Source organism: Trematosphaeria pertusa, assembly GCF_010094035.1.
Source record: "Trematosphaeria pertusa strain CBS 122368 unplaced genomic scaffold BU26scaffold_2, whole genome shotgun sequence".
Classification (NCBI taxonomy): Eukaryota; Fungi; Ascomycota; class Dothideomycetes; order Pleosporales; family Trematosphaeriaceae; genus Trematosphaeria; species Trematosphaeria pertusa.
Window position 1 is genome coordinate 2,744,396 of NW_022987213.1, and position 22,745 is coordinate 2,767,140.

A 22,745-nucleotide genomic window follows, 5' to 3' on the forward strand; every position below is an offset into this window, starting at 1 on the left:
GGTGAGACAACGGGGCCAACAGGCGCAAGCTCCAGGCCGAGGCAACAGTGAGCGGCAGAGGGTGCGAGGATAGTAGTCCACCAGTTCGTATGCGCGCGGGCTAAAGAGCTGTTTGCGATGGTGGTGTTGAGGAATGAGGGGTGGTGGGGTCGCGGTCGCGATGCAGATGCAGATGGAGCTCCGGAAGGGGGAGTGGATTAGCGGCGCAAATGAGATGCCATTATGAACGAGGGGATCTATGAGAAATATAGGTGCTATCAGCAAAGCAGAGCGGAGCAGAGGAGCCGGAGCCGGGTCGCGGAGCTGTTGAGGTGTGAGCTGCTCGGCCTATCGGTTCCGACACGGAATCATGTCATGGGAGCTCCGACCAATCAGAGCGACTAGGGTCTTGTCTTGGCACATGCACTGACTGTTTGTTTACCATCGAGCGCCGCCGCAACACCAAAGCCATCGCTAACGACAGCTTCTCTTTGCACAACATACATACCCTTTCGCCATGTCCGGCCTTCCGCGACCTGGCGCGCCGCCGACAAAGCGCACAACCACATCAATGCGTCCTCCCTCAATGCGACCGACTTCTAGTCTTGCGCGAGGCCGTTCCGCTACGCCTGCGCACAACGGCCGCTCTTCTCGAGAAGAATCAGTAGCTTCCACAAGGACACGGGCCTCACCGCCGTCCGGAATCAAGCGGAAGCAGCGGGAATATGAGCATGACGGCGAGGAGACCAACATCAATGTTGTCGTCCGATGTCGCGGCCGCAACGACCGAGAAGTCAAGGAAAACAGCGGCGTTGTTGTTTCCACCGATGGAATCAAAGGGACGACGGTGCAGCTCTCCATGGGTCCCAATGCGCTGAGCAACAAGACCTATCAGTTCGACAAGGTCTTTTCGCCGGCCGCAGACCAGAACATGGTCTTTGACGAAGTGGTGTCTCCCATCTTGGACGAGGTAACATCTATTGAATTCAACAAATAGGCCAACATGACTGATGAGCGTGAAGGTCCTCGGTGGCTTCAACTGCACCATATTCGCCTACGGCCAGACCGGTACCGGGAAGACATATACCATGTCCGGCGACATCTCCAAAATTCTCCCTCTCCCAGATGCCGCAGGTATCATCCCGCGCGTTCTGGATGACCTTTTCAAGAAACTCGAGACGGAAGAGACCGAAAACTCTGTCAAATGCTCGTTCATAGAGCTGTACAACGAAGAGCTACGGGACCTGTTGTCTGCCGATGACACAGCCAAGCTAAAGATCTTTGACGACAATAACAAGAAAGGCCACAGCACTACGCTGGTCCAGGGTATGGAGGAATGCCATTTGAAGAGCGCCACACAAGGCATAGAGCTGCTGCGCACGGGCAGCCACAGGCGCCAGGTCGCTGCGACCAAGTGCAACGACCTCAGCTCTCGTAGTCATACCGTGTTCACAATCACAGTCTACATGAAGCGAACGACAGAAGATGGGCTGGAATACTTGAGAGCCGGAAAGCTTAACCTTGTCGATCTCGCGGGAAGTGAGAATATCCAACGCAGCGGTGCCGAAAACAAGCGCGCTGCTGAGGCCGGACTTATCAACAAGAGCTTGCTGACCCTCGGTCGCGTTATCAACGCGCTCGTGGAACGAAGCTTGCACATCCCATATCGCGAATCGAAACTGACTCGGCTGCTACAAGACTCCTTGGGTGGTCGGACGAAGACATGCATCATTGCCACGTTGTCACCAGCGAAGAGCAACCTGGAGGAGACGATTTCCACATTAGATTACGCTTTCCGCGCAAAGAACATCCGCAACAAGCCTCAGATGAACCAGCTCATGTCCAAGAAGACTCTACTGAGAGAGTTCACCGCGGAGATTGAAAAGCTCAAGAGCGAGTTGATCGCGACACGGCAGCGAAACGGCGTGTATCTCACCCAAGAGAATTACGAGGAGATCACCACCGTCAGCGAGTCCAGGCGGATCCTTAGTGAGGAACAGCGCGACAAGATCGAGACGATGGAAGTCAATCTCCGTAATAAGGTCGAGGAGCTTTTCAACTTGACTACCAACTTCCAGAACCTCAAGAAAGACAACGAGCAGACCAGGCTCAACCTAGAGGGTACCAAGAGCATCCTAGAGAAGACCGAAATCGTGTTGGCAAATACGCGCCAGAACCTTGCCGAAGAAACGGAGTTGCGGAAGGCTCACGAGAAGACTGAGGGTGAACTCGCCGGCATTGGATACAACATGATCTCTACGCTTGGGAAGACCACTTCGGACATTGATGGCCTGAGATCGAAGATTCGCCGCAAGTCGGACCTCCAGTCACAAAATCGGCAGCATTGGGTAGCGTCACAAGCCCAAGTCTCAGACACGACCCATCTCGTTGAGACCCGAATAGAGCAATTCCAGGCTCAACAGGAGCAAATGATGAGTAGTCTTTCCACGCGAATGCAGGCTTTCGTTACGGATGAACTTGATAAGCTTGGCGCTTCCCAGACTTTCTTACAAGGGAAGATGAAAGCTTTCGAGACCTCAGAGCAGGAAGTCAACGCCCAAACTGCCAAGGCTCGCGACGATATGAACGACGTTTTAGAGGAGATAAAATCCTTGAGGGATGATGTGAAGCAGAAAGTTGGAGCGGGGCTGAATGAACTCTCTGCTGCTGCTGAGAAGATTTCAGCCAATATAATCACCGAGTTGGACGCTTTCCACACTCAGGTAAGTCCCGATTGTCTCTGGCCTTTTCCTACAATCTATTAACTCAAAGCAGCTTCATTCCTCATATGCGTCCCTTGGGCGGGAGTTCAAGAACACATTTGACGAGCTTGTCAAGAATCTCAACGAGCAACAGGCCGAGAATGAGCGTCTGCATCAGCAGGTGCTCGATGCCAATGGAGCGCTTGTTCAAGCCAACAAAACGTCGCAGGGTCGACTCATCCAGGTCGTTGACGAGGAGAAGCAGAAGTCAGCAGAGGAGCGCCAGCAGCTTCTGGCACAAATCACTTCGCTCATCAACTCGACCGCTGAAGCCCAGGACAAGAGGATGAACGAGAAAGTGTCAAGCGTTTGCAAGGAGATTGGTGTTGCGAACGCGGCATTCGAGACCAAGCAGGGCACCTATAACGACGGTATCAACGCTTGGTCGGACAGATCCACCGAGATTTTGGCAGGCATTTCGAAGTCTCGCGATGGTGTCAAGTCAAGGATCAAATCAGACTTCGCAGTAAGTACCTCTCTCCCCGACAGTGCAGGATATGCTCTAATGATCGCCATACAGGCTGCGACTCAACATTCTACTTCGATCAAGAACACTACAACATCTGTGCATGCTACTACAGTCAATATTGTGGAAGCGCAGATGGAGCAAATGGATATGCAGCTACGCTCCCTCGATGATATTATGTCTCGCGTCCGCGCCCAGAACGATGCCCACCACACAGCTCATACATCCTCGCTGAGCGCCCTTTCGTCCACAGTTCAATCCTCCTACTCAAGTATTGGCGACCACTTATCGACATCCTTTGCTCGCGTGCAGTCGCTTGAATCCGATGTGTCCGCCCAGACAACCGCCCTCAAGGAGACTCTTCCCGCTCTTGCAGAAGACGCGTCTATTCGTGCCCCTCTCCACGAGCTTCGCGAGGCGATTGGAAGTCAGAATCTGATCGAGTACAACCCAACAGGGGAGACACCTCAGCGCGTTGCCTACACCATTCCAGAAAAGCTCCCACGGACTGAGGCTCATGAAGCTGTTCTCCCGCGCTTCCGCGACCGCCCGGCGTCCTCAGATGCAACCCGCAGCCCCTCCAAAGGTCTCGTCTTCAACGACGCTACGCAAACCACCTCGACGCTCGACGACTTTTTCTCCTCCACCATAGGCAAACCCAACTTCTCCCGCTCAATGAGCGCGCATGCTACCTCTACCATCCCTCTCGGTGCCTCTCTCCGCGAGCTAGACGTTAATGTCGTCTCTCAGGAGAACCACACCCAGCCTCTGCCCATCGTCTCCCGGTCCGACACCATGGTCATGGCTGGACCGCCGCTTAAGAAGCAGCGTGGCGAAGACGGGTCGAAGTTGCCGATGAAGAAGATGGGACGGAAAACGGTGGGTGGTGAGGGTAAAGCCGACAGAGAGAACTTGACTATTACGAGCTTCAGTTCGAGCATCGGGCCCGGGGTCTCTGGAGGGAGGAAACTGAGGAGCCATGGGAGTAATTAGGTTGGGTGGTGTTGCGTGCATGACGTTGTGCTAATGTACATTAGGCGGCAATGTCCTGTATGATTACCTGGTCGGGCGGTTCGGTGCGGGAAAGGAGAATATGAATGGCGTTGGGCGTTGACGGAGGGAGTAGACAGCGCCATATTTCCCCGGTCTATAGGAGTGTTGGACTGCTTGGGCGTTTTAGGATATCACAGGCTTGATCAGGGCTATGAGGTGTAATCGACGGGTTTTCTTGTTCTTCCAACTCTGCTTGTGTGCAATGCTCTATTCTGACTATGCTAAGGGAGTCGTGATTTGCTTCTAGGTACTATCGAAAGACTAAAGCCTCCAGGCGTCTCAGCCTGGCCTGATGCAGCCTTCTCTATTATGTCTCTGCGAGGTGTGGAACCAAACGCCTCCCTTATAGTCCTAACGCTCTAATGGCGACCACGAGCCTCCAATACGCCTTCCTTCTTCGTTCTCGTGGTCGTTCGTCGTTGAGGCAGCGGGGTCCCGCCTTACTCCGCACCATAGTAGATGCTAGAGGTGCAATCTGCGTGCGCCCGGGCGCGGAGAATGGATGGGATGGCGGTCGAAGGAAGGACGCATGCTAAGTGTCGATGCATCCGCCCCTTTTAAGGGCTTGTTTCCGTGGAGCTGGCTTCATATCTTCACAGGCTCCGCCCTTCATTTGAAGTCCTGCACCTCAGGACTCCTCGCACTTCTCCCGCCTCCTCTGGGCGTGTACGCCGGCGGCGGCATTTCTACCTCTCCACCACCACCACCCAGCGTTGTTCCACTTGGGTAGCTGCCGTAACAAGCTCCACTCTCACGCTCACGCTCGCGCTGCTTGATCTGCCTCATGGTAGCCTGCGCAGCCTGTCTCCTGAGCGCCTTGCGCTTCTGGTGGCGCACGACTAGGAGGGTGATGATGAGCAGTTTGAGGGCGATGACGACGAGGATGATGGTCAGGAGGATGGTGCGGTGCGTGGAGCAGGATGTGTCGTAGTAGGAGCAGGAGGACCAGCGGCGGTGGAGGGAGTGAAGAGTAGGGAGGTTGGAACGGCTGTGTGGGTTTGGGGTGGAGTTGGCGCCGGATGTCGTGCCCAGGCGGAGGAGGGAGTGGTAGAGCGGTGGCATTGTGATTGGTTGGTAGTAGACTTGGAAGGTGGAGATGAAGTCGCGTATCGGTGTATCGGTCGGAGGGGTGGATGCGATATAGACTATCGGGAAGCCGGCGCTCGATGTTGTGAATTGTTGGAAGTGCTGTAGAGTCCTTCAGACTCTGTATCGCGCCTGAAAATGAACAGCAAAATCAAAAACCGGACAACACGCCATCTTTAAGTCCTCCCCTTCTCGGCGCCTCGCGATCCTTATTTCTGCCTCACTGCCTTACTGTGCCGTCGAAGGATTGTGCTGAGTGCGCTGTGCAAAGGATGCGAGAACGCCCGTGACCTGTTTCGTGTTACACTGCCTCGCATTCAGCCTCGCCGCTTACCCTTTTCTTGCGCCTCAACGGCCCAATAATATTGCCCGACGATGTTGAGTAAGCGCTACCGGGCGAATGAAATAAAAAGGTTGGAGGCTTAGTAGTTTTTCCGGTGTTGGCAGGAGTGAGGTTATCTTAAGGCGGATCTGGATAGATAAGTGTACGCTGAGCCTTGTCGTTCGCCTAACGAGCGGTGGGAGATAGCTGCGCTTTTGCAAGCACATCTTTGAATTCAATCTTCGGACTTGCGAATTTGAAGAGAAAAGTTGTTAGACGGAGGCGATGTGGTGGAGGGTAATCGCGTTGCGACGGATGAGGTTTGGAGTGGGATTCATCGTGCGCAGGTCCGCAGCTTCAGGCGCTTACTTCACATGCGAACTTCGCCACGGGCGAGGATCGTGTTGACACGTGAAGGTATTCTGAGGCAACATCATGTTTCTAGGTTTTGCGGCGGAATGTGTTTTCGCCTTGAGCCCGGTGAAGAGACCTGCCCCCGGCGTCGGGATGCCGATCTGAATTCAGTGAAATTGTGTCAGAAGGAGTGAGGCAGTGCGCAACAGACATTCGATGAGGGAGATGTATGGAAGAACATCTGTAAAGTTGACCGGTGAGGAAGTGATAAGAGGAAGCCTTCCTCCGCTCGTTTGTAGCAAAGTTTTGAAAAGCATGCGGGCTCCTTTCTGCTAGCGCGATACACGATATGCGGTCGAGGAATATACTGTCCGGTCCTGCTGCAACGCCCCGCTGTGGCCTACAGACTATTCGCCGCTCCGTTTCTGCGTGGAGACGATCGTAGAAATTCAAAGTGGATCGGGTATAGCATCGTCCAGTACGACTAGTATGTCTGTAAGGCGGCCCCAGATCAGCAAAATCGGGGATACGTGTTGTGAACTGAAGCAAACACGGGCGGAGGAAGGGCCTCCGTGGCATATGAGATCCAGAAGTGTAAAGTTTCACCCTCGCAGGTTGCAATGAAGCCTCAGAGCGTACGCCGTATCCAGCTAGACTCAGGATCTCGCTCGTACCATGCCTGGAGGTGTGAGTACCCCGGGTGCCGCTCCATGTTGAAAAGCATTACGGCAAATGCCGTAAGAGCGCAAAAGTGCCGTGTTCGGCCAGGCCCAATCATAGCCGGTGCACCAAGATTAGATGCAGCTGCACCCAAGGGACCCCGGGTGACCCGTACAATCTTCTTGTTGCTGGCCGTACGCACGGGTGGATGTATCCGCTGCTCACTCCTTATGGCTTTCCACATGGCATTCCTATTCATTGCGCGCTTAACGAGGCAACTAGTGGTCTGCATATTAAGAGCGCCATCGATCGTCTCATGCTTCAGCGGTCTTCAGTCGTAGATGTAATATTCTGTCGTGGACATTCGGACCGCACCAATGCAGGTCTTGATAAGAAGCAAGGTGATTTCGCGGGAGCTAGATCGGCAAGGATCGCAGGCGAGGTAGGCATCGTGTTTAGTGTAGTAACGCCGATACGGGGCTAAGGAGCACTTTTTTGTTGACGAAAAAGCAATGTTCGGGTGGCAACACAGTCCCTCCAGCTCAGTTAGTATCAACATGCAGAGTGGAGGCTGAACTTACGCAGGATCAGGTCATTGCAAAATGAAGCATGGTCGACTAGTCTCGGTGCTAGCAAGTAACTACTCATGCAAAGGCCAATAGTCAACCACGAGCGGGTCGGCAGCGGAAATCTCGCTATCCGCCGATGTGATTAGCTCCTGCAAGCCATCATGTATGATCGTTCGGATTATTTCCGGTTGAGCAAGGCTTTACCCTGCTCCGAATGAGCCTACTCGTCCATCCCACGGTGCAAATGCTATTTGCGATCGTAAAAAGAAGCACCCATGTACGCTCCTAGCTGTGCCTATGCCGACCCTCAAATCGATGTTGCCGTCTGGGGAATTTGGCATGTGTTGACCTTAGTTGCTTAGGAATGGATATGTTCATGCAAGAATTATTGATCCCGTGCTCTCTTGCACCGTACTCAGAGTGATTCGAGGCTTTCTCTTGCATGATCTCATGTAGCTCTTGGGCGAGCTAGCAGCCGTGGCTGATCCTCTTGAGCATAAGTGACCCGCTGCCAAGTGCGGCACAGCAAACCAGGGTATCATCGTCCTTGGCCTTCTATTAGATGCATGATATGCTACGAACGATGCACACCATAACTCTAATGGCGGTAAGGCTCTAAGCGAAACTTTCGTGTTCCTTCGGAGCGTTTACACTCGCGCCTGAGGCGTGTGATAGCGTTTGCGACGTGGGCGCGCGCATAGAGTCCCAATCCGAAGATGATGCCCGATGCCGCCCGAGGCGATAGCCGAGGAGATTGGAGGAGAAGGCGCCCTAAATCACACTGCCGACAACCTTCAACTGCTTTTGAAGCATCGGCGGCGTCCAGTTCCCTACCAATCAGGGCAGTCCACGAGATCCAGAAGAGTGAAGCCTGCGGGGTCATGGAAGAATTGCGCTTGGTGCTCCATTGCAGTTTTCCAGAAGAGGCTCGCAGCTGGGTGCATAAGGAGCGTTGCTGGGGGCTGAGTGACGAGCATCGACTTCCAGGATGCGTCCTCGTTGAGGAGAATATCGGCCCAATCTGGGTCCGTCAGGGTTTCCTTTCGAAATCGTACATGAGCCACCATCTTCACGGGCCCCTCTCGGCTGCGATGCACCCCTATGACCCGGACGGTGAGCGAGTTAGAGAGCTTCGTCTCCAGGAACGGGTTCCACTTGAGTTGTTCCCACTGCGACAGCTCTGTCGAGAGCTGTGATGGCTCTAGAAATAGAGCGCGTCGAATAGGTTTCGAGGAAGCGACCATTTCCTTGAGACAATGGCACACGCGCTGACATAGCAAGAGGTCCTGAAGCGGAAGGAGCAGGAGAATGGCCTCTAACATTTCGTACGGAAGAGTGATCAGCGTGGGTGGTGCCACGCTCGTCCGACCAGAAGCTGCGGGCGATGGCATTCTGTGAATTGATAGAGGTAGCAGTTGGCGCATGGGGAGTTCGGTAGTCTCTTGGGGTGGCTGGCAGCCCTCATCTGAGCGCGTCGGCATGATTGCTAACTGGCGGCCGTTGGGGCGGGATTCTTCGTTTACGTAGCTGTAATTCAGGACCTCGGCTGATGGGGAACTTGCGCGCGACGGCATGGAAGATGCCTGGACGTAGGTGGGATGGTTGAGGATGAACGGATCACAGAAGGAGGCGACAGATAGTGCACGCCGCACGGGCCCTCTGCTATTCCTTTTCCAGCGTTGGCCTGAACAGCTCAACATCACACCTGGCAGGCCGCTATTTTTTTTAGAGGATAGGCGGAAATGGTCCCATTAATTCGTTTCATGTGAGCGAGCTCTTTGGTGGATACAAAGTTCTGTGGCACCACGATTTTGACTCGCCCTGCCCAGCGCATACAGCAAGGCTTTGCATCGCCCGACGTTCTCCGCAGCCCACTTCTCGCAGGTTACACCCCTCAGGACGCATTTCAGATGCGATTCGGTTGCGAGTAAAAGGTTGGTTGAAGACAGCACTTCTTATCGCCTATTGAGCGAGGTTACGGAGGGCTTGTGGGTCCCCACCGTCTAAGGCAGTGAGTCCGTGCCAATTCCGTCTTCCAGATCAGTATAACACCACGAGCACGAAAGGCTAATAATCAACCGGTTATTCCACTCTCTAGAGCTTCATGGGCTTGTAGTATGGATACGACATCGACTCCATCGCCCGCATCGTTCATCGCTATCCGATGATCGACAAGCTCCGGTTTACCGGAGGTGGTCTTCCACTGCTGAAACATAGGCACAGGACATGCTACCGTCACGCGAGTGAGATCCACCGCTGCTCCGTAAGCATCGATCAGGAGACAATAAAGTGGACTGCGGGTCCCGACTCTGCGGCCCTGGGACGGCGGTTCAGGATTGATCAACGACCAGGGCGTAGCCGAGTGGATGTGCTGGTCACATCGGCCGGGAAACTGCATACACGAGCGGGAAAGACGCGAAACTTCGGGGAATGAGGCGGGAGGCGGGAGAGACGGTCTGTTGGAACCTGCACTACCCAGCGGAAAGGTCCTGAGTCGGAAGTTCTGCTCAGCACATCCCACGCCAGGGGAAATCGAAGTTGCGCAAGGTATTATTTTTGGATACATTGGAGGGGGAAGCGGCAGTAGACACTTCGGGGATACCATGGCCTCCCATAGGTGTATCTTTATCTTGATCTTCATGTATCAGCGGTCGTGGAACGTAGAATTTCGTGTTCGTGATTGGTCCTCGTAGCGGCCGTAGACGGCTGAGAAGACCTCGATCGCGCGGTCCGTAATATGCCGCATACCGGCCCGAACAGCTCTTACGTTAGACGTGCCGCGTGTTGCGTTGTCCATGTTGATAGGCGAGGGCGATCCGCGGTCCCTGACTACCCCGGAAAGACCTCGGCCGACAGTTGTGGATATGTATGTTCGTGCAAGAATGATCCTCTCCAAGGACTCGTAAGCTTGCGCAAGGCGGGCCGTGACACCAGCGGCGTGTTATGAGAGGTTCTTCTCGCATCGGCGTACAGCCGTTACCACGGCTTGGTTTGTGTCGAGTGGGTCGGGGCCTGCGGGCGCTTGAAGTCGGAGTCGTCTTTGTCGAGGTCAGATACCCTTTGCGCGGGCTTGCCGACATCCGCTCGAGGAAATTCACCCAGTCCCTTCTCCAGCATCTGAAAAGTCTGAGCGTAGGTTTTCGATGGCACGGCGTCCGGGTCGACGAGAAGCGTAGCGGGGTCGATCGGGATAGTTCTTGGGATAGATGAGTCTTCCCCCGGTCTTTTTACGAAGTAGTCCCCTTCCTTCATGACGTTCGGGTTCTCAACCTGTTGGATTCCAGCGTCGGCAAACCTCTCCGCCAGTATTTTCCGAAGCACTCGCTCCACCTGTTCGTCACTGGGGCCTTGCCAGGCCTGACGTTGCTCGAGGTATTCGATACGCTCGGACAAAGCTCTGAACGATACTTCAGCTCGATGCATGAACTCGCGACTTCGAAGTGTCAGCGGTCGTTGAGTGTTGGCTGTATACGGACGCCTCATGACTTACTACCACTGGGCGATTTGCTCAAAGGAGTTATTGATTTGGTGGACTGCATAATTCCAAGACATTTTGGGTTCAGAAGATGGAATAGGCGGGAGCTAAAGAGGTTCGAAGACACTAAGGAAGTAGGGAGATAGAGTAGGGAAAGGTGGATAGAAAAGTTGGGAAGGAAAGCTCGAGCGTCCGACATGACTCCGCATGCTGGGCTGACAATGGTTGATAAAAGCACCCAAACGGGAGGCAAAGGCTCCGCCCATATGGTAGGGCTTTGGCATGCAGGTAAGTCGCCCAAAGCGTCACAAGCCGCCCGGTCGACGCTGTGGGAAGCCGGGGAGTCCAATTAGCGTGGGGCAGCGACGGTGCTCCGGTTTGGGGGTTCGGTGGGTAGGGCAGGGCAGGGAAGCGGCTGGCATCTCCTTGGGGCATGGCGGCGATGCCGTGGCTGCAAACGATAGTTGCAGGGGCCGGAGGAGGATGCGGGAACGGACCCAGGCGTGTGCAGCAATCAGAGCAGCAAGACAGACAGAATGCCACGGGCTGCCCCAGACCTCGGCCGGGGTGCGGTGCTGCTTACCAGCAGGACGACGCGCGAGGACGACGGCATTGCCTGGCGATGATGCAGCTGGTGGCTGCTTTGCCTCGCTTTGGTGGGGAGAGGATCAACGAATGGCTGATGCGAGAATGGGTGTCGGGAGCACATCGTTGAGGGAGCTGCAGGAGGCCGCCGGGGAAGAGCAGCCGTCCCAGCCGGTCGCTGTCTGTTTCTCTGCCGCCTGCGAGGGCAGTTGAGGTTTGGTGAAACGGCAGAGCACGAAACGAAGTGGGCCTCAGGATGGCGGCCGGGGGTTGGTGGGCTGGTGGGCTGTGACGCGAAGGCGCTTGGACGAGCCCATGCCCGATCGGCCTCGCCAACACCTCGTCAACAGCATCCGCCGGGAGGAGATCTGATGCGCCGCGCCGACAGGCCAGACTACAGCACGACTCCTCGTCAATCAGCAGCCCTGAGACACGCTCCGCAGGCTCTCGTGTGCACCTGGACCTGGTCGTTGCCGTGCCCAGGCCTCGCGCGTCCTCGCCGCCGGCTACCCGCGCAGCCTCAGCATTCCCGGTATCCGACGCCGTGCGGGAATCATTCCTATTGACTGCTGCCCCTATCGCTGTTGCACAGCACGGCCACCGCTCGTGGTCGGTGAGAACGACGCAGGCTCACGGCGCTAGACACAACGACCTCAAACACCTGTTCCGTGGACATCTAGCCCCCAGCCATTATCTAAGACTTGGCCCTCCTGACGTGCATCGCTCAGCGACTCTGCCAGGAGCGTTGCGTCTGCAGGAAGCGGCACCCCTCTCGCAGCCCTCCATCGCCCTCGCCCAGGCACGGCCTCGATGTCATGCAGACCATGCCGCAGCTCGACCGAACGGGCTGCGGTGACTCCATGATGCGGCAGTGACAGCACACCTGGGCACGTACTTTGGGAAATGCATCATCAAAATGGCACTGGGGGCGTCAATCCGCACGAGCCCTCGCTGTCGAGCCGTTGCCAGCAGCTGAAATTTTTGCCATTGGCCAATAGCAGGCGGCATCTGCAAGCAAGCATTGCCTTCCCCTGCATGGCCCACGAGCTAATCAAGCTCACAGCGCCCACCAAGGCTGCCTGCTTTTGCGCGCAACCAAGCTGCCGAAAACTGGCATATTGAGGACCATGAGCCGCTTGCTCATGCACGTTCATGCAGCATCAGCCCACCACTCAGGGAACGACACATGATTCTCCGCCGCTGCGGCCTGTTCGAAAAGGGAAGCGGAGCATCAATACACGACTCTGACTCCTCAATAGATGGGCCATTACGAAGGGAGACTGGAGCATATCTCCTCCCGCTCGCCTCCCGCTGCTGTCCCGCTGCGAATGTTAATATATCCTGGCAACCGTCAGCCAAGCTAAAGATCACCTTCTATCACCGACATCGCTCCAGCCACTATTGGCCAACCTGCCGAGGCCCTATTCCAAGCCAATGCATTGCCCCCCCTATATCGCCATATGTGGCACCACAAATGGGTTTTGCTCCTCCTACGAAGAACGGATGTGCAATGGCTAAGAGCCGCTGGCAAATTGACGGTGTATCGTGGCGAATTCTACGCATGAGATCCAAGTACACAGACCTACGCCTGAGGCTGGCTATACATTCTCTAGGTTGACTAATCGCGACGGTAGAACATCCACAGTATGCTTCTTTACGGCGTTATTCCCCCCAAAGTCATTATCGCCGGCCTTGAAACAAAGCATGCTCCAGATCATCAGCGGTAGAGCGACTCCGATAATAGAAACGGCGAGCCACGCAAAGCCCTTCCGGACTTCACCGCTGTGGAGACCTATCATCTTCCGGAAACCGAATCGCCATTATTCCCTCAACAGGACAGGGGACACAGCCTCACTGACGACAGATTCGGTGCAAACGAAGGCTCCAGCGGCAGTTCACACGCTAGCTGCCCAACCCGGATGCCCGAGTTGGCGAAGTACCGTGGGCCTTCTCCATCTGTCAATTTCTTTGATCTACTGCTGATTCTGGAGGATAGGTTTGCGAGATTGACGTGAGACATCACCATCTGTACTGTCAAAGTGCCCGTACGCTCGCAGTTATGGCTGCCCAAACCCCACAGTCCGCAGGAGAGCGAGCAAACGGTGCTTCATCGCTGTGACTGCAACGGGCTCATTCGTCACTATACTTTCTGTGATCCAACGGCTACAAGTCGGAAAACGGCTACCAGAAGTTCGGGGGTTGTTTCCACAGTCTGCGCTCCGTATACGTATGCCGTACTTAGCGACGCATACGGGCTTGCTTTCGAAATTAAGAACAAGGAATATCGGTTAAGATGCCATGCTGCAGCCCGCTTGAAGTAGAGCCGCGCAATATTCTTCAACGCGGAGCACTGCAAGGCTTCAAACACTATTCTGGTTGGTAGTCCAACTCCTCCGGTGGCTGCGCTGAGGGGACCCGTCACCGCCATCTCGTCATGATGACCGAAGACACAGCTGAAGAGCGGGGTGTTTGCGTTGTCGGATCACGATCTCTCTGTTGAGGATCGAAGATGTGTTCCTGCTTGAGCTATCTTAGCTGACAGTGATATAGGTGACGCGGCGATATCGGGTTGAACGGGGGTATCGCGGTGAGCAGAACATAGAACCGCGTTTGCCGCGCGGAGGAGACGACACTGTCTGCTGGGTTTTCTCTCCGGTATCCCTGAAGACCAGATTGCCACGACGGAGCCTAGCGGGATTGAAACGGTAGCTTCCCGCCTCCGTCGCCTTGTGTCAGCGGCCGTGCATTCCACGTGGTGGCCGGGCCGAACGCTAGGCGAAGATGGCGAGGTCTAAGGACTGGTGCTTGATCCGACGTCTTCTCGCCTCTCGTCCGACGTCAGGACTGACTTCAAACGCATCCGAGTCCGCGCTCATGAAGAAACGCTCGGGGAGTCGTGGCTGAGTTTGAGCGCTGCCCCGAGCTGCCAGTGTCAACCTTAATAGTCGAGTTATTATCGTACCTGGTCTCGCTATACCATGCCAGATGCCCAACCAAAGGCCCCAAGCTACTCGCTTCACACATCTCGCGAATCCTACAGTTTCAGTCCGATTTTGAGTCGCTCTCGGAAACACAGCGCCGTGGTCGGAAAGCGCAAGAGCTCAGGCTGCTGATCATCTCCGAGGTTCCGATTAGCTCGCGTGTGCCCGTTTGGAGAACATCCGGTTAGCAACTTCAGGCCTACCAGTCCGCTGGGTCCACAAAGCAGAACCGTGAGTCATGGAACTCATATCACGCCGGCCGGGACATGTTATTGCGCCTCACTTTTCAGGTACAGCACACCTTTGGGGAGGAATTGGGCATCCAAGGGGCAGCATCCGTGCGCAGGCGGAGCGGCAGCGGCGCGTCCCTAGGTAATCGCGCTATCACGCTTCCACGTGGGTCCGCCAGAGCATCAACGTCAGTTCGTCCTGCGCCTGTATCAGTCTTTCGACCAATCCCCGAGGGACCCTACTCGGGCTTACGACGCCCCTTTGACCGCTCATCAAGATTTCGTCCGCCTCCGCAAAATGATGGTCACTGCATCGCCGATTGAGGTAGTTCGCTTACAGAATAGTGGTCTGATTTTCACGACTGTTGATAGCCCTCAGTGACCATGCGCAAACCACAGGTTCCAGCAGAATGGGTCCTTCGCTGCCCAATAGCCGTTTGCTGCAGCATCGGCGCGAAACGAGAGGCTCGGGCGCTTTCCTCCGCTAAGCAGGCTTCCTTTCTCCGCATCTCTCAGCCTGCAGCGGCGCAGTCGAACAACTCCAATCGAAAAAAACAGCAGACTACCCTTGTATATGCTACAGGGATCTCTCTCCGGACATCCTCTCCGGACATATCCCACCTGGGCATGCGACACTTTCCCTTTTACCACCATGCATGCGAACCCGACCCCCATGATTCCAACCGCGTCGCCGCAGGCCACCGCTTCTGGCAAACAACCCAGCATTCTGGTCGACAGCAGGGTCCACACTTCCCGTTTTGTGGGGGTGCTTTCCGGCTGGCACAAAGTGCCGAAGCGAATGGGCAGCTCCCGGATCGCGAGTCATGTCTCAAACGACTGCGCCGGCTGGGGCGCGTGCCTGGCGTGAGCCAATCACGATTGCGGGAGCTCGGCCGAGACGCCTTGCAGAGGCAGGCGGCTCTGGGAGTGGAAAGGCAGAGCATGTTGCAATCCTTTGAAGCCATGGCGAGTTCTCCGACCGCGCGTCCTACCGCTGCTACCAGTACTTCCTACACCTTTCATCACTGGCACTATCCCAGCTCAAAGCAATCCTTCCGGGTTTTGCCTATTCGTATTGATTTCAACTTGCAGCAGACGTCCACACCGCAGATCTTCACCAATACGCCCTTTTCCCTCTTGCTCTCTTTAGTCACAGCAGGAAGGAGAACAATTCAGTCGCGGGCTATTCAACACAAAGAGTATATACATTCGGTATGGACCAGACAAATATGTACAACTGCTTCGACCCGAAGAAAATATATACAAATAAACGGCTAATCCGCCACTTAACAGGATACCCCTAACGTCTACCGAAACAGCTCAATAGCATCCAAAATGACATTCGGCTGCAGATACATATCCCCGCTACTCCCACTCGCCACATTGACCGTAATAGTATTGCTCCCACTTACCAGCGTCCCCGCGGGAATCGAATAGTCGTAGACTTCTCCGAATCCACGATAGGCACCGCGCGTCACGCCTCTGCTGTCAATCTTCGTCGGCGCCGCGGGCGTCGCCGCGTTGTAGCTGTTGATAGTCGCCGAGGGACGCCCGCCAGCGAAAGAGAGGGTTGTGCCGATGCGCAGGGTGGCGGCGCCGGAGGCTTGCGCGGATGTGAGTGTGAATTTGATGGTGAGCGGCGTGTTCACGCTCTTGAAGAGCGCCATGGGGACGTCGGTGAGCGCGGACGAGCCGACGGTGTAGGTCAGCGGGCCCCACGAGGACATGCGCGAATCCGAGGGATGCATGCGGAGCTGATTGTCTGCGTTGCGGAAGCCGGTAGGCTGGCCGTCCCAGTCGCCGATCTGCCAGAGCGTGGTCCGCGACTGCGTGCTCGCTGCGATGTTCGCCGTTGTTGTCTGCCCTGCGCTGACGGTCACAGAGGAAGACGCTACTTTCAACTCGCCCTGGTACAGGACCTGCGTGTATGTTCCGGGCTTCATGGGCGGGGACGTGAATTTGCCGCTGCTGTCCGCGTAGACCCAGTACTGCCAGTTGCTGTTGTACCAATGGAGCACCTTCTGGAAGCTGGATGAAATTCCAGTCGCTGTTCCCGTAACGGTCCCCCGGCCGGACGGTGCAACATACCCGCTGATACCCAGATCCGCAAAGAACGTCGTATCCATGCTCTTCCCAGTCGGCACACCCGACCGCGAGAAAGCCAGCGCATAGGGACCGTGCAGACCCATCCTATAACTCTCCGTCTGCACATGTCCCGAATTCATGTAGAAGTAAAGATTCGTCGCATCCCCCGCATTATTCGAGTTAATATCCCTGAAGAACGGGCCACCCGAGGACCCCTCGTAGGAGTACGAATTGAGCAAGATGCAGGCGTGGATGGCGTCGCTGTCGCGATACACGCAGTGCACGTAATCGTCGATGAAGCGCTCGCTGGAGTAGAATTTAGATCTTGTCTGGCCGCTCACGACGAAGACGTCGGAGCCTTCGACCGTGGAAGAGGAACCTGCGGTGGTGGAGACGACGCCGAAGGGGTATTCCAGGGGAAGCTTGGAGGACTGGAGACGAGCGATGAAGCGGAGTTCGCCGACGCTGGGCTCGGATTGCGTGTTCGTGGCCATGTAGATTGTAGAGTCGCCGGAGCGGATGACGATGTAGTGGGTTAGTGTGGAGGTTGTGCAGGTGATTTTCGCATATTGGTCTGGGCGATCCAGTTAGTATTCCTAGCTGAAGGTGTACAGGTTGGTCTTACTGTTCACGATCTGGCTCGACACCGTCGCAGTGCCGAGACCAGACGAGAGATGCGAATACTGGGACTGATACTGGAACTCCTCGCCCCGGTACAAAATCGACGTGATATCACAAGACCCCGAATTGACGGTGACCTTCAGCCCGTTGTCCGAGCCCGCATCAACGACGATATTGTTGCCAGAAGTAGTGATACCGAAAGCGGCCAGGGCCGACGAAGAGAAGGCGAACGTCGCCAGCAACACGCTTTGAAGAAACATTGCGAAATCGCGACTGGCAGCAGCAGTCAATTCACAACTTGCGATATCTCCTGGCCGCCATGGTATAATATACCATGGTTGGTGTTTAGATTCACTCAGGACGCTCGGCGCCAGTTCCACCGAAACACATCATCTCCGCGCCGACCACCTGGTGCGCACATGGCATTGACAGCGACGGCCGATTTTATTCTTCCTTTCCGACATCTCGACCGGCGCTCCGGCCTGGAAAATTCCATCTGGACCAGGAAACGCATATGAAAGCGGAAGCAAACCCGGTAGAAGTACATTAAGGTCTTGCGCGTCCAGGAACGCGATGCGCCCTTCCCCTCTTTCTCATTCAATGTGCACATGCGGGACTGAGCTGATTCTTCCGTGGACGAACACGCCAGAATCCGGGGTGCATGGTTTTGTGAAACGGTAGTGGCGGAAGAACAGCCTTCTCGAAGGTTAGGCGCGATTGGAGCACTATGGAGGGCTTGGCTGTCGTTCTTGGCGGGAATAGTGAGCTCCTGGCCATATAAAGATGTTCTATTCTCGGTTAGGCCTTGGCGAGAAGGGAAGTACAATATGTATGTTTCGGAGGGAGTTAACACGAAGAGAGAGGAGGGAAGGTAGGAAAGGAGACAGGATAGAAGGAAGAACGGCGTATAATATAGATAGAGAAGAGTGAACTGTGATTAAACACTAGAGCCAGCACACCTTTTCGCCCTTTAAGTGCATTCTCTGCCCAGACAACGCACTCATTCTAGTCGTCGTCGCACCCAGGACACTCGTTCCTGTATAACGGATTGACTTCGACCTCTCGGCACCAAAGACCCCATGGTCGCGCCACGGTAGCTTGGTTGGCCTCCCAGGCGTCATGCGCCTCCTTATCGCTCAGATACTTCACATCACCTTCTGCCTTGACCTTTGCAGACTTGATCTTTCCACCGCCTTCCACGTCGACCTTACCCTCGACTGTATGTCCGAAATAGGCGTTCCGTATCGTCAACGCCGTAGTCTGCGCTTTCGCAGCCTGCTTCGTATAGATGGCCTGATAAACCGCTTCCTCGATGCCGTGTGCCAGAGTTGTGAAGCCATGACTCTGCATCAGGACCACGGCGTTGTTGGGCTCCTTGTCTGGCTCCTGGGAGCCACCCATCTGCGAAGGCAGAGCCAAGCGGACCTTGGAGTATAGAAAGCCAGCTGAGGTGGCGGGTTTGAAGGTTGCAGCGAGAGAGGCGCCGAGCTGAGCGTTACGGACAAGCAGGTCGTGCTTCGAGCCACTAGGGTAGGCCGAGGAGGCATCCCATACAGGAACGTTTGTGCCTATCGAATTGACGAGTCAGGGGCCATGACGGGGCATACTGAGGCAAAATGGCTCACCTAAGAACCCTGCCATATGAGTGGTGGCCTTCAACGGTACACCGCTGATGCAGTACGGAAGAACATCGCTACAATGGCTGTGCACTACGCTGTTGACAGCCGGAAACTTCTTGTATATCTCGCTGTGGATATGCCGCTCGAGATAGCCTGGCTTTGCGTTCTTCTCTACTTCGCTTGCGTCGTCGACATTGTATTCGATTAGGTCATCGGGAGAGCTGACCAGCGCGGGCGAGATACTGCATGTCATCCAAAACGTCGCAGGGTTGTCAGGGCTGCGCACTGAGATATGACCGTAGGCGTCGAGAATGCCGTGGTAATGGAGGATGTGGGAGGCGGTGACGAGACCTTTGAACAGGTCCTCAAGGCCCACCTTTTCGCGCTTGGGAAAGTATCCGGCCGACATTTTGTGAGTGCGAGTCAGGAAACGCAGACATGATGGGCAAGACTAGTGACGAGGTGGTTGTGGTGGTTGCCAGTGATGTTCGATGACGTGCGACAGGGCGGGAGCTACCCGGATCTGCGCTAGCCAATCTTGGAGAGAAGATCTCTTGACGTTCAACCTCCTATTATCTTTCCACCTCCACCCTCGAGCTGTTTCGACCAACCAACTTCATTACGAAGGTCGCTAGGAAGCGAATCCCGTGTCACTATGTCGCTTCCCGGAATACACAATCCAGATCGTGGATAGGAGGAGACGCTATCTGCCCTTCGACTACTAGTTCATTCCATCAGTATAATCCCCAGACGTACATCCGGCAGGAAACGCGCTCTCAATCCCACCGGAAAAGCACGACACCAAGAAACAGCGCTACACGCTCATTATACCACCTAGCGAAGAGATTCGTCATTTCTGGGCTTTATTCGCTTGAAGGGCAGTGGCAGCTTGGAACGAAGAGCTATACTCCGAAGGAATATTTGCCAATACACCGCGCTTTCAGTCTTTACAGCCGTGATTGCATGGTATCGTTAGCGTCTGTACGTTTAACCGTCGCTGTCCTCCACATCACATTCATGTTAGTTCCCAACCTGGGAGCAGGTCCGAAGCACTTGCAGACGACGGGCATGCTATACTTGGCTGCCATGTGCTGTCATCCAACAGAGTCTTACCGGTTACCCTCGGCTCCTTGGCGCATACCATATGCTAGCCCCAGCGGCCCTCATCCAGTGCAGCATATGCAAAGCGGTATCACGAATCTTGAAAGAAATCTTCTCTTATTGGCCACTCACTAGGGCAGCAATGAACACCACCTCCCAGAGCCGTCTGTCTCCCGGATTCGCTTCCATCTCATGAGCACCTCGAAGCGGTCCTAGGTCGCTTCTCATATGGCCCTACGCGAGGCGTCTTTCCGTCACGACTCGTATTATCACCCAAATTGATGGCCCTCGCGTGCGCAGAGGATGAACAACCGAGCAGTTTGCCACAATGGCTATGTGATGAGCCTGCTGGAACTGTCTAGTCTCGTTCTGGCCACCCGTTGCCTCCCTCGAATCGAACTTTCCTCTCGTTTTCGGATTATCGTCGCTCTTGAGTCTCTCAGTCCCTTAGACGAGCTGTTACTCCCATAGGGTGTTCCCCCCATCATGCTTCTCGATCAACAGGCACTCTACTATCTGGGACAGTTTTGACGGATGGACGATCCGTCCAAACCTCGATCTATTTTTGTCACAGCCCAGCATGTGTGAGCCTGGTATCTTCACTTGTGCTACGATGCACGACCTCATGACGGCGGTCAGCCGTACGCGCTGTCTACAGATCAAGATCTCCCAAGCTCCGCACCCCACATGAGAGAATGTGGGGACGCAGCCAGAGCGGCCATATTGGTCATCCCCCTGGTATAAAAGCAGATTTTGCTACCCTCTGATTCGGTGTGACCTCCAGCCTCATATATGGCGGTCTTGTCAATTAAGAGGGCCCAGGATATGGTCCGGAATGTTAACGTCTGTTCAAGCTGCAATGCCGCCTAGGCGGCGCACTAGCAGTCGCTTAGCTCCAACTCAATCTGCACCTCCCTTCTCATGGAGCTGGGATTGTTACATTTTTCATGTTCCTGATGTATCTTGTGGAGCATGTGGCAGGCCTTCGGCTATTTATGCCCTCGTCAAATAATTACTCCATCTATTCTACACTCTACACACTATGCGGATAAATACGATGACCTCTCACAGCCCACACATTCACTATTACGCGACTGCCCCTGCTCTTCCAGAAAAGGTCGCCTTGCCACGGCGGCTTGCCCGAATACTGCACCACCAAGATTCCGAAGCCAACGCTTGCTTCGTACGCAATCAAAGACTTCCGCTTCTACACCATGCTACGAACCCGCTTGCATGCCGCCACGAAGCCTCCTTCCAGACCGGGTTGCCATGGATAGTCACGCGTGGACCTGGCCTCGACCCGGACGCTGCTCTAGTATATCGTGCACATGCGCTTGTATATCGCGGTCTACTCTTGCCCCCGACCCGGAATAGAGCAGGATAATGACAGATAGCCCCTTGGCAGCCTCAGCGTACTAATAGATTTATCTTGCCGCACCCAGAGATCCGCCAGTGACACGATTACTCCTCCTTCCAGTCTTCCAAGGACCGTTGATATACGGAGTTCCTCTTACGTCGCCGATTGATTACAATTTACCGCCCAGCTTTCTTAGGGTACCACACGCAAGATGCGCTGCACGTTCGGACTTGCGCTTTTGGCCGGCCTTGGTGAGTACATCAGCTTACCCCCGCGGGAAGGCATAGCTAATGCGTTTTCTAGCGCTGGGCCGACCAGCGCCTGAGCCAGCCAGCCAGGCAGATAGCGCTATCGCATACGTCGACCAGGAGACTGGTTTCACCTTCTCCGAGTTCAAGGCGGCATACTCCCTCACGCAAAACATCGTCTACCGCATTGCTCTGCCCAGTAACGCCCCCTCGGGAAACTACAACGCCGTTGTTCAGGTCGTTGCTCCGAATCAGGTCGGATGGACTGGTCTTGCCTGGGGCGGCAACATGATCAGGAACCCCCTCACCGTTGCGTATCCCAGCGGCAGCAAAGTAACCGTCTCTTCTCGATGGGCAACGTAAGTCACTACCACCCGACATCCTCGTACTCAAAACGCTAAATTCTGAACCAGTGGTCACTCAACCCCTGCATCGTACACTGGCGCTACCTACACTCTCCTCAGCAAGGGCAACCGCGTCAACGGCACGCACTGGCAGTACTCGGCCAAGTGCGTCGGATGCACGACCTGGACGGGCGCCTCCGGCAGCCAGAGGATCAACCCGACCGGTAGCGCGCGCCTTGCTTTTGCCTACTCGCCCAACAAGCCGTCCTCGCCCTCGTCCAACACTTCCACCATCCCCGTACACGACGTCGCCAACTACTGGAGCCACGACTTTTCCGTCGGCCTCAACTCCAACTTCGACGCGCTGCTCGCGCAAAATGGGGCTGCTTAGACGTTTGAGTGGGGGAAATGGTAAACGGCCTTTTTTTGCTGTTGAGTGCAAATGAAAGGGAATGGTAGTGGGCTCCTCTGTAGACTTTCGTTTCTATGAATATATTTCATGCATCGCACGCATTTTCATGAAGTACATTGCGATTCTCTGGGGTTTTCTCGCTCTCGTACATGTATGTAGCATGGTCACTCTGTACTCGGAAGTTGTACTCTCACTAAGTAGATAATTACGAATGTTGCGAGAGTTTTCACACTCTTGTCGCATGTGGAAAGCACCTCCAGCTGTGTGGGATAAGCTAGCAATTGGAAAGGCATGCCCCAGGCACATCTCGGATTCCAAGCGTATTTCGTATATCACCCTAGAAGCCCGCCTCCATTCCCTAGACTCGAACCGATCACGCGGCAACGTGAAAAACAGACTCTCGAACAATGCATTTCATTGCAAAGAAAAAGAGAAA

General features: G+C 55.0%; 11 protein-coding genes across 11 annotated transcripts; 4 read left to right on the plus strand and 7 right to left on the minus strand.

Moving 5' to 3' along the window:
• The first annotated feature begins 442 nt into the window (after positions 1-442).
• Positions 443-4,535, plus strand: BU26DRAFT_149796 (kinesin-domain-containing protein). Its single transcript, XM_033819960.1, has 4 exons — positions 443-949; positions 1,002-2,702; positions 2,755-3,207; positions 3,262-4,535. The coding sequence occupies exons 1-4, from the start codon at positions 497-499 to the stop codon at positions 4,198-4,200; spliced, it is 3,546 nt and encodes a 1,181-aa protein (XP_033690026.1). The 5' UTR covers positions 443-496; the 3' UTR covers positions 4,201-4,535.
• BU26DRAFT_514835 (uncharacterized protein) lies at positions 4,422-5,782 on the minus strand. Its single transcript, XM_033827925.1, has one exon. The coding sequence runs from the start codon at positions 5,320-5,322 to the stop codon at positions 4,870-4,872; it is 453 nt and encodes a 150-aa protein (XP_033690027.1). The 5' UTR covers positions 5,323-5,782; the 3' UTR covers positions 4,422-4,869.
• A 220-nt stretch (positions 5,783-6,002) lies between these two features.
• Positions 6,003-6,746, minus strand: BU26DRAFT_149714 (uncharacterized protein). The gene has a single exon (XM_033819956.1). It carries the CDS (start codon positions 6,599-6,601, stop codon positions 6,110-6,112), a length of 492 nt encoding a protein of 163 aa, XP_033690028.1. The 5' UTR covers positions 6,602-6,746; the 3' UTR covers positions 6,003-6,109.
• Positions 6,747-8,081: 1,335 nt separating this feature from the next.
• BU26DRAFT_500668 (uncharacterized protein) lies at positions 8,082-8,732 on the minus strand (the record flags this gene model as incomplete). The annotated part of the gene is made up of 1 exon (XM_033826511.1): positions 8,082-8,732. The coding sequence occupies one exon, from the start codon at positions 8,730-8,732 to the stop codon at positions 8,082-8,084; it is 651 nt and encodes a 216-aa protein (XP_033690029.1).
• A 370-nt stretch (positions 8,733-9,102) lies between these two features.
• Positions 9,103-10,059, minus strand: BU26DRAFT_149724 (uncharacterized protein). Its single transcript, XM_033819957.1, has 2 exons — positions 9,338-10,059; positions 9,103-9,266 (listed from the first exon to the last, which is right to left on the minus strand). Exons 1-2 carry the CDS (start codon positions 9,890-9,892, stop codon positions 9,255-9,257), a joined length of 567 nt encoding a protein of 188 aa, XP_033690030.1. The 5' UTR covers positions 9,893-10,059; the 3' UTR covers positions 9,103-9,254.
• Positions 10,060-10,227: 168 nt separating this feature from the next.
• On the minus strand, positions 10,228-10,803 carry BU26DRAFT_500669 (uncharacterized protein; the record flags this gene model as incomplete). The annotated part of the gene is made up of 2 exons (XM_033826512.1): positions 10,228-10,684; positions 10,742-10,803. The coding sequence occupies 2 exons, from the start codon at positions 10,801-10,803 to the stop codon at positions 10,228-10,230; spliced, it is 519 nt and encodes a 172-aa protein (XP_033690031.1).
• Positions 10,804-11,869: 1,066 nt separating this feature from the next.
• On the plus strand, positions 11,870-13,796 carry BU26DRAFT_149787 (uncharacterized protein). Its single transcript, XM_033819959.1, has 4 exons — positions 11,870-12,325; positions 12,375-12,883; positions 12,946-13,252; positions 13,308-13,796. The coding sequence occupies exons 1-4, from the start codon at positions 12,215-12,217 to the stop codon at positions 13,428-13,430; spliced, it is 1,050 nt and encodes a 349-aa protein (XP_033690032.1). The 5' UTR covers positions 11,870-12,214; the 3' UTR covers positions 13,431-13,796.
• A 613-nt stretch (positions 13,797-14,409) lies between these two features.
• BU26DRAFT_149845 (uncharacterized protein) lies at positions 14,410-15,984 on the plus strand. Its single transcript, XM_033819961.1, has one exon. The coding sequence runs from the start codon at positions 14,907-14,909 to the stop codon at positions 15,798-15,800; it is 894 nt and encodes a 297-aa protein (XP_033690033.1). The 5' UTR covers positions 14,410-14,906; the 3' UTR covers positions 15,801-15,984.
• On the minus strand, positions 15,815-17,775 carry BU26DRAFT_149734 (polysaccharide lyase family 4 protein). The gene is made up of 2 exons (XM_033819958.1): positions 17,233-17,775; positions 15,815-17,181 (listed from the first exon to the last, which is right to left on the minus strand). The coding sequence occupies exons 1-2, from the start codon at positions 17,486-17,488 to the stop codon at positions 15,830-15,832; spliced, it is 1,608 nt and encodes a 535-aa protein (XP_033690034.1). The 5' UTR covers positions 17,489-17,775; the 3' UTR covers positions 15,815-15,829.
• A 218-nt stretch (positions 17,776-17,993) lies between these two features.
• Positions 17,994-19,320, minus strand: BU26DRAFT_448210 (arad-like aldolase/epimerase). Its single transcript, XM_033824676.1, has 2 exons — positions 18,854-19,320; positions 17,994-18,796 (listed from the first exon to the last, which is right to left on the minus strand). The coding sequence occupies exons 1-2, from the start codon at positions 19,254-19,256 to the stop codon at positions 18,234-18,236; spliced, it is 966 nt and encodes a 321-aa protein (XP_033690035.1). The 5' UTR covers positions 19,257-19,320; the 3' UTR covers positions 17,994-18,233.
• Positions 19,321-21,516: 2,196 nt separating this feature from the next.
• On the plus strand, positions 21,517-22,361 carry BU26DRAFT_600620 (iron reductase domain protein; the record flags this gene model as incomplete). The annotated part of the gene is made up of 3 exons (XM_033835183.1): positions 21,517-21,556; positions 21,609-21,912; positions 21,967-22,361. The coding sequence occupies 3 exons, from the start codon at positions 21,517-21,519 to the stop codon at positions 22,286-22,288; spliced, it is 666 nt and encodes a 221-aa protein (XP_033690036.1). The 3' UTR covers positions 22,289-22,361.
• Positions 22,362-22,745: the final 384 nt, after the last annotated feature.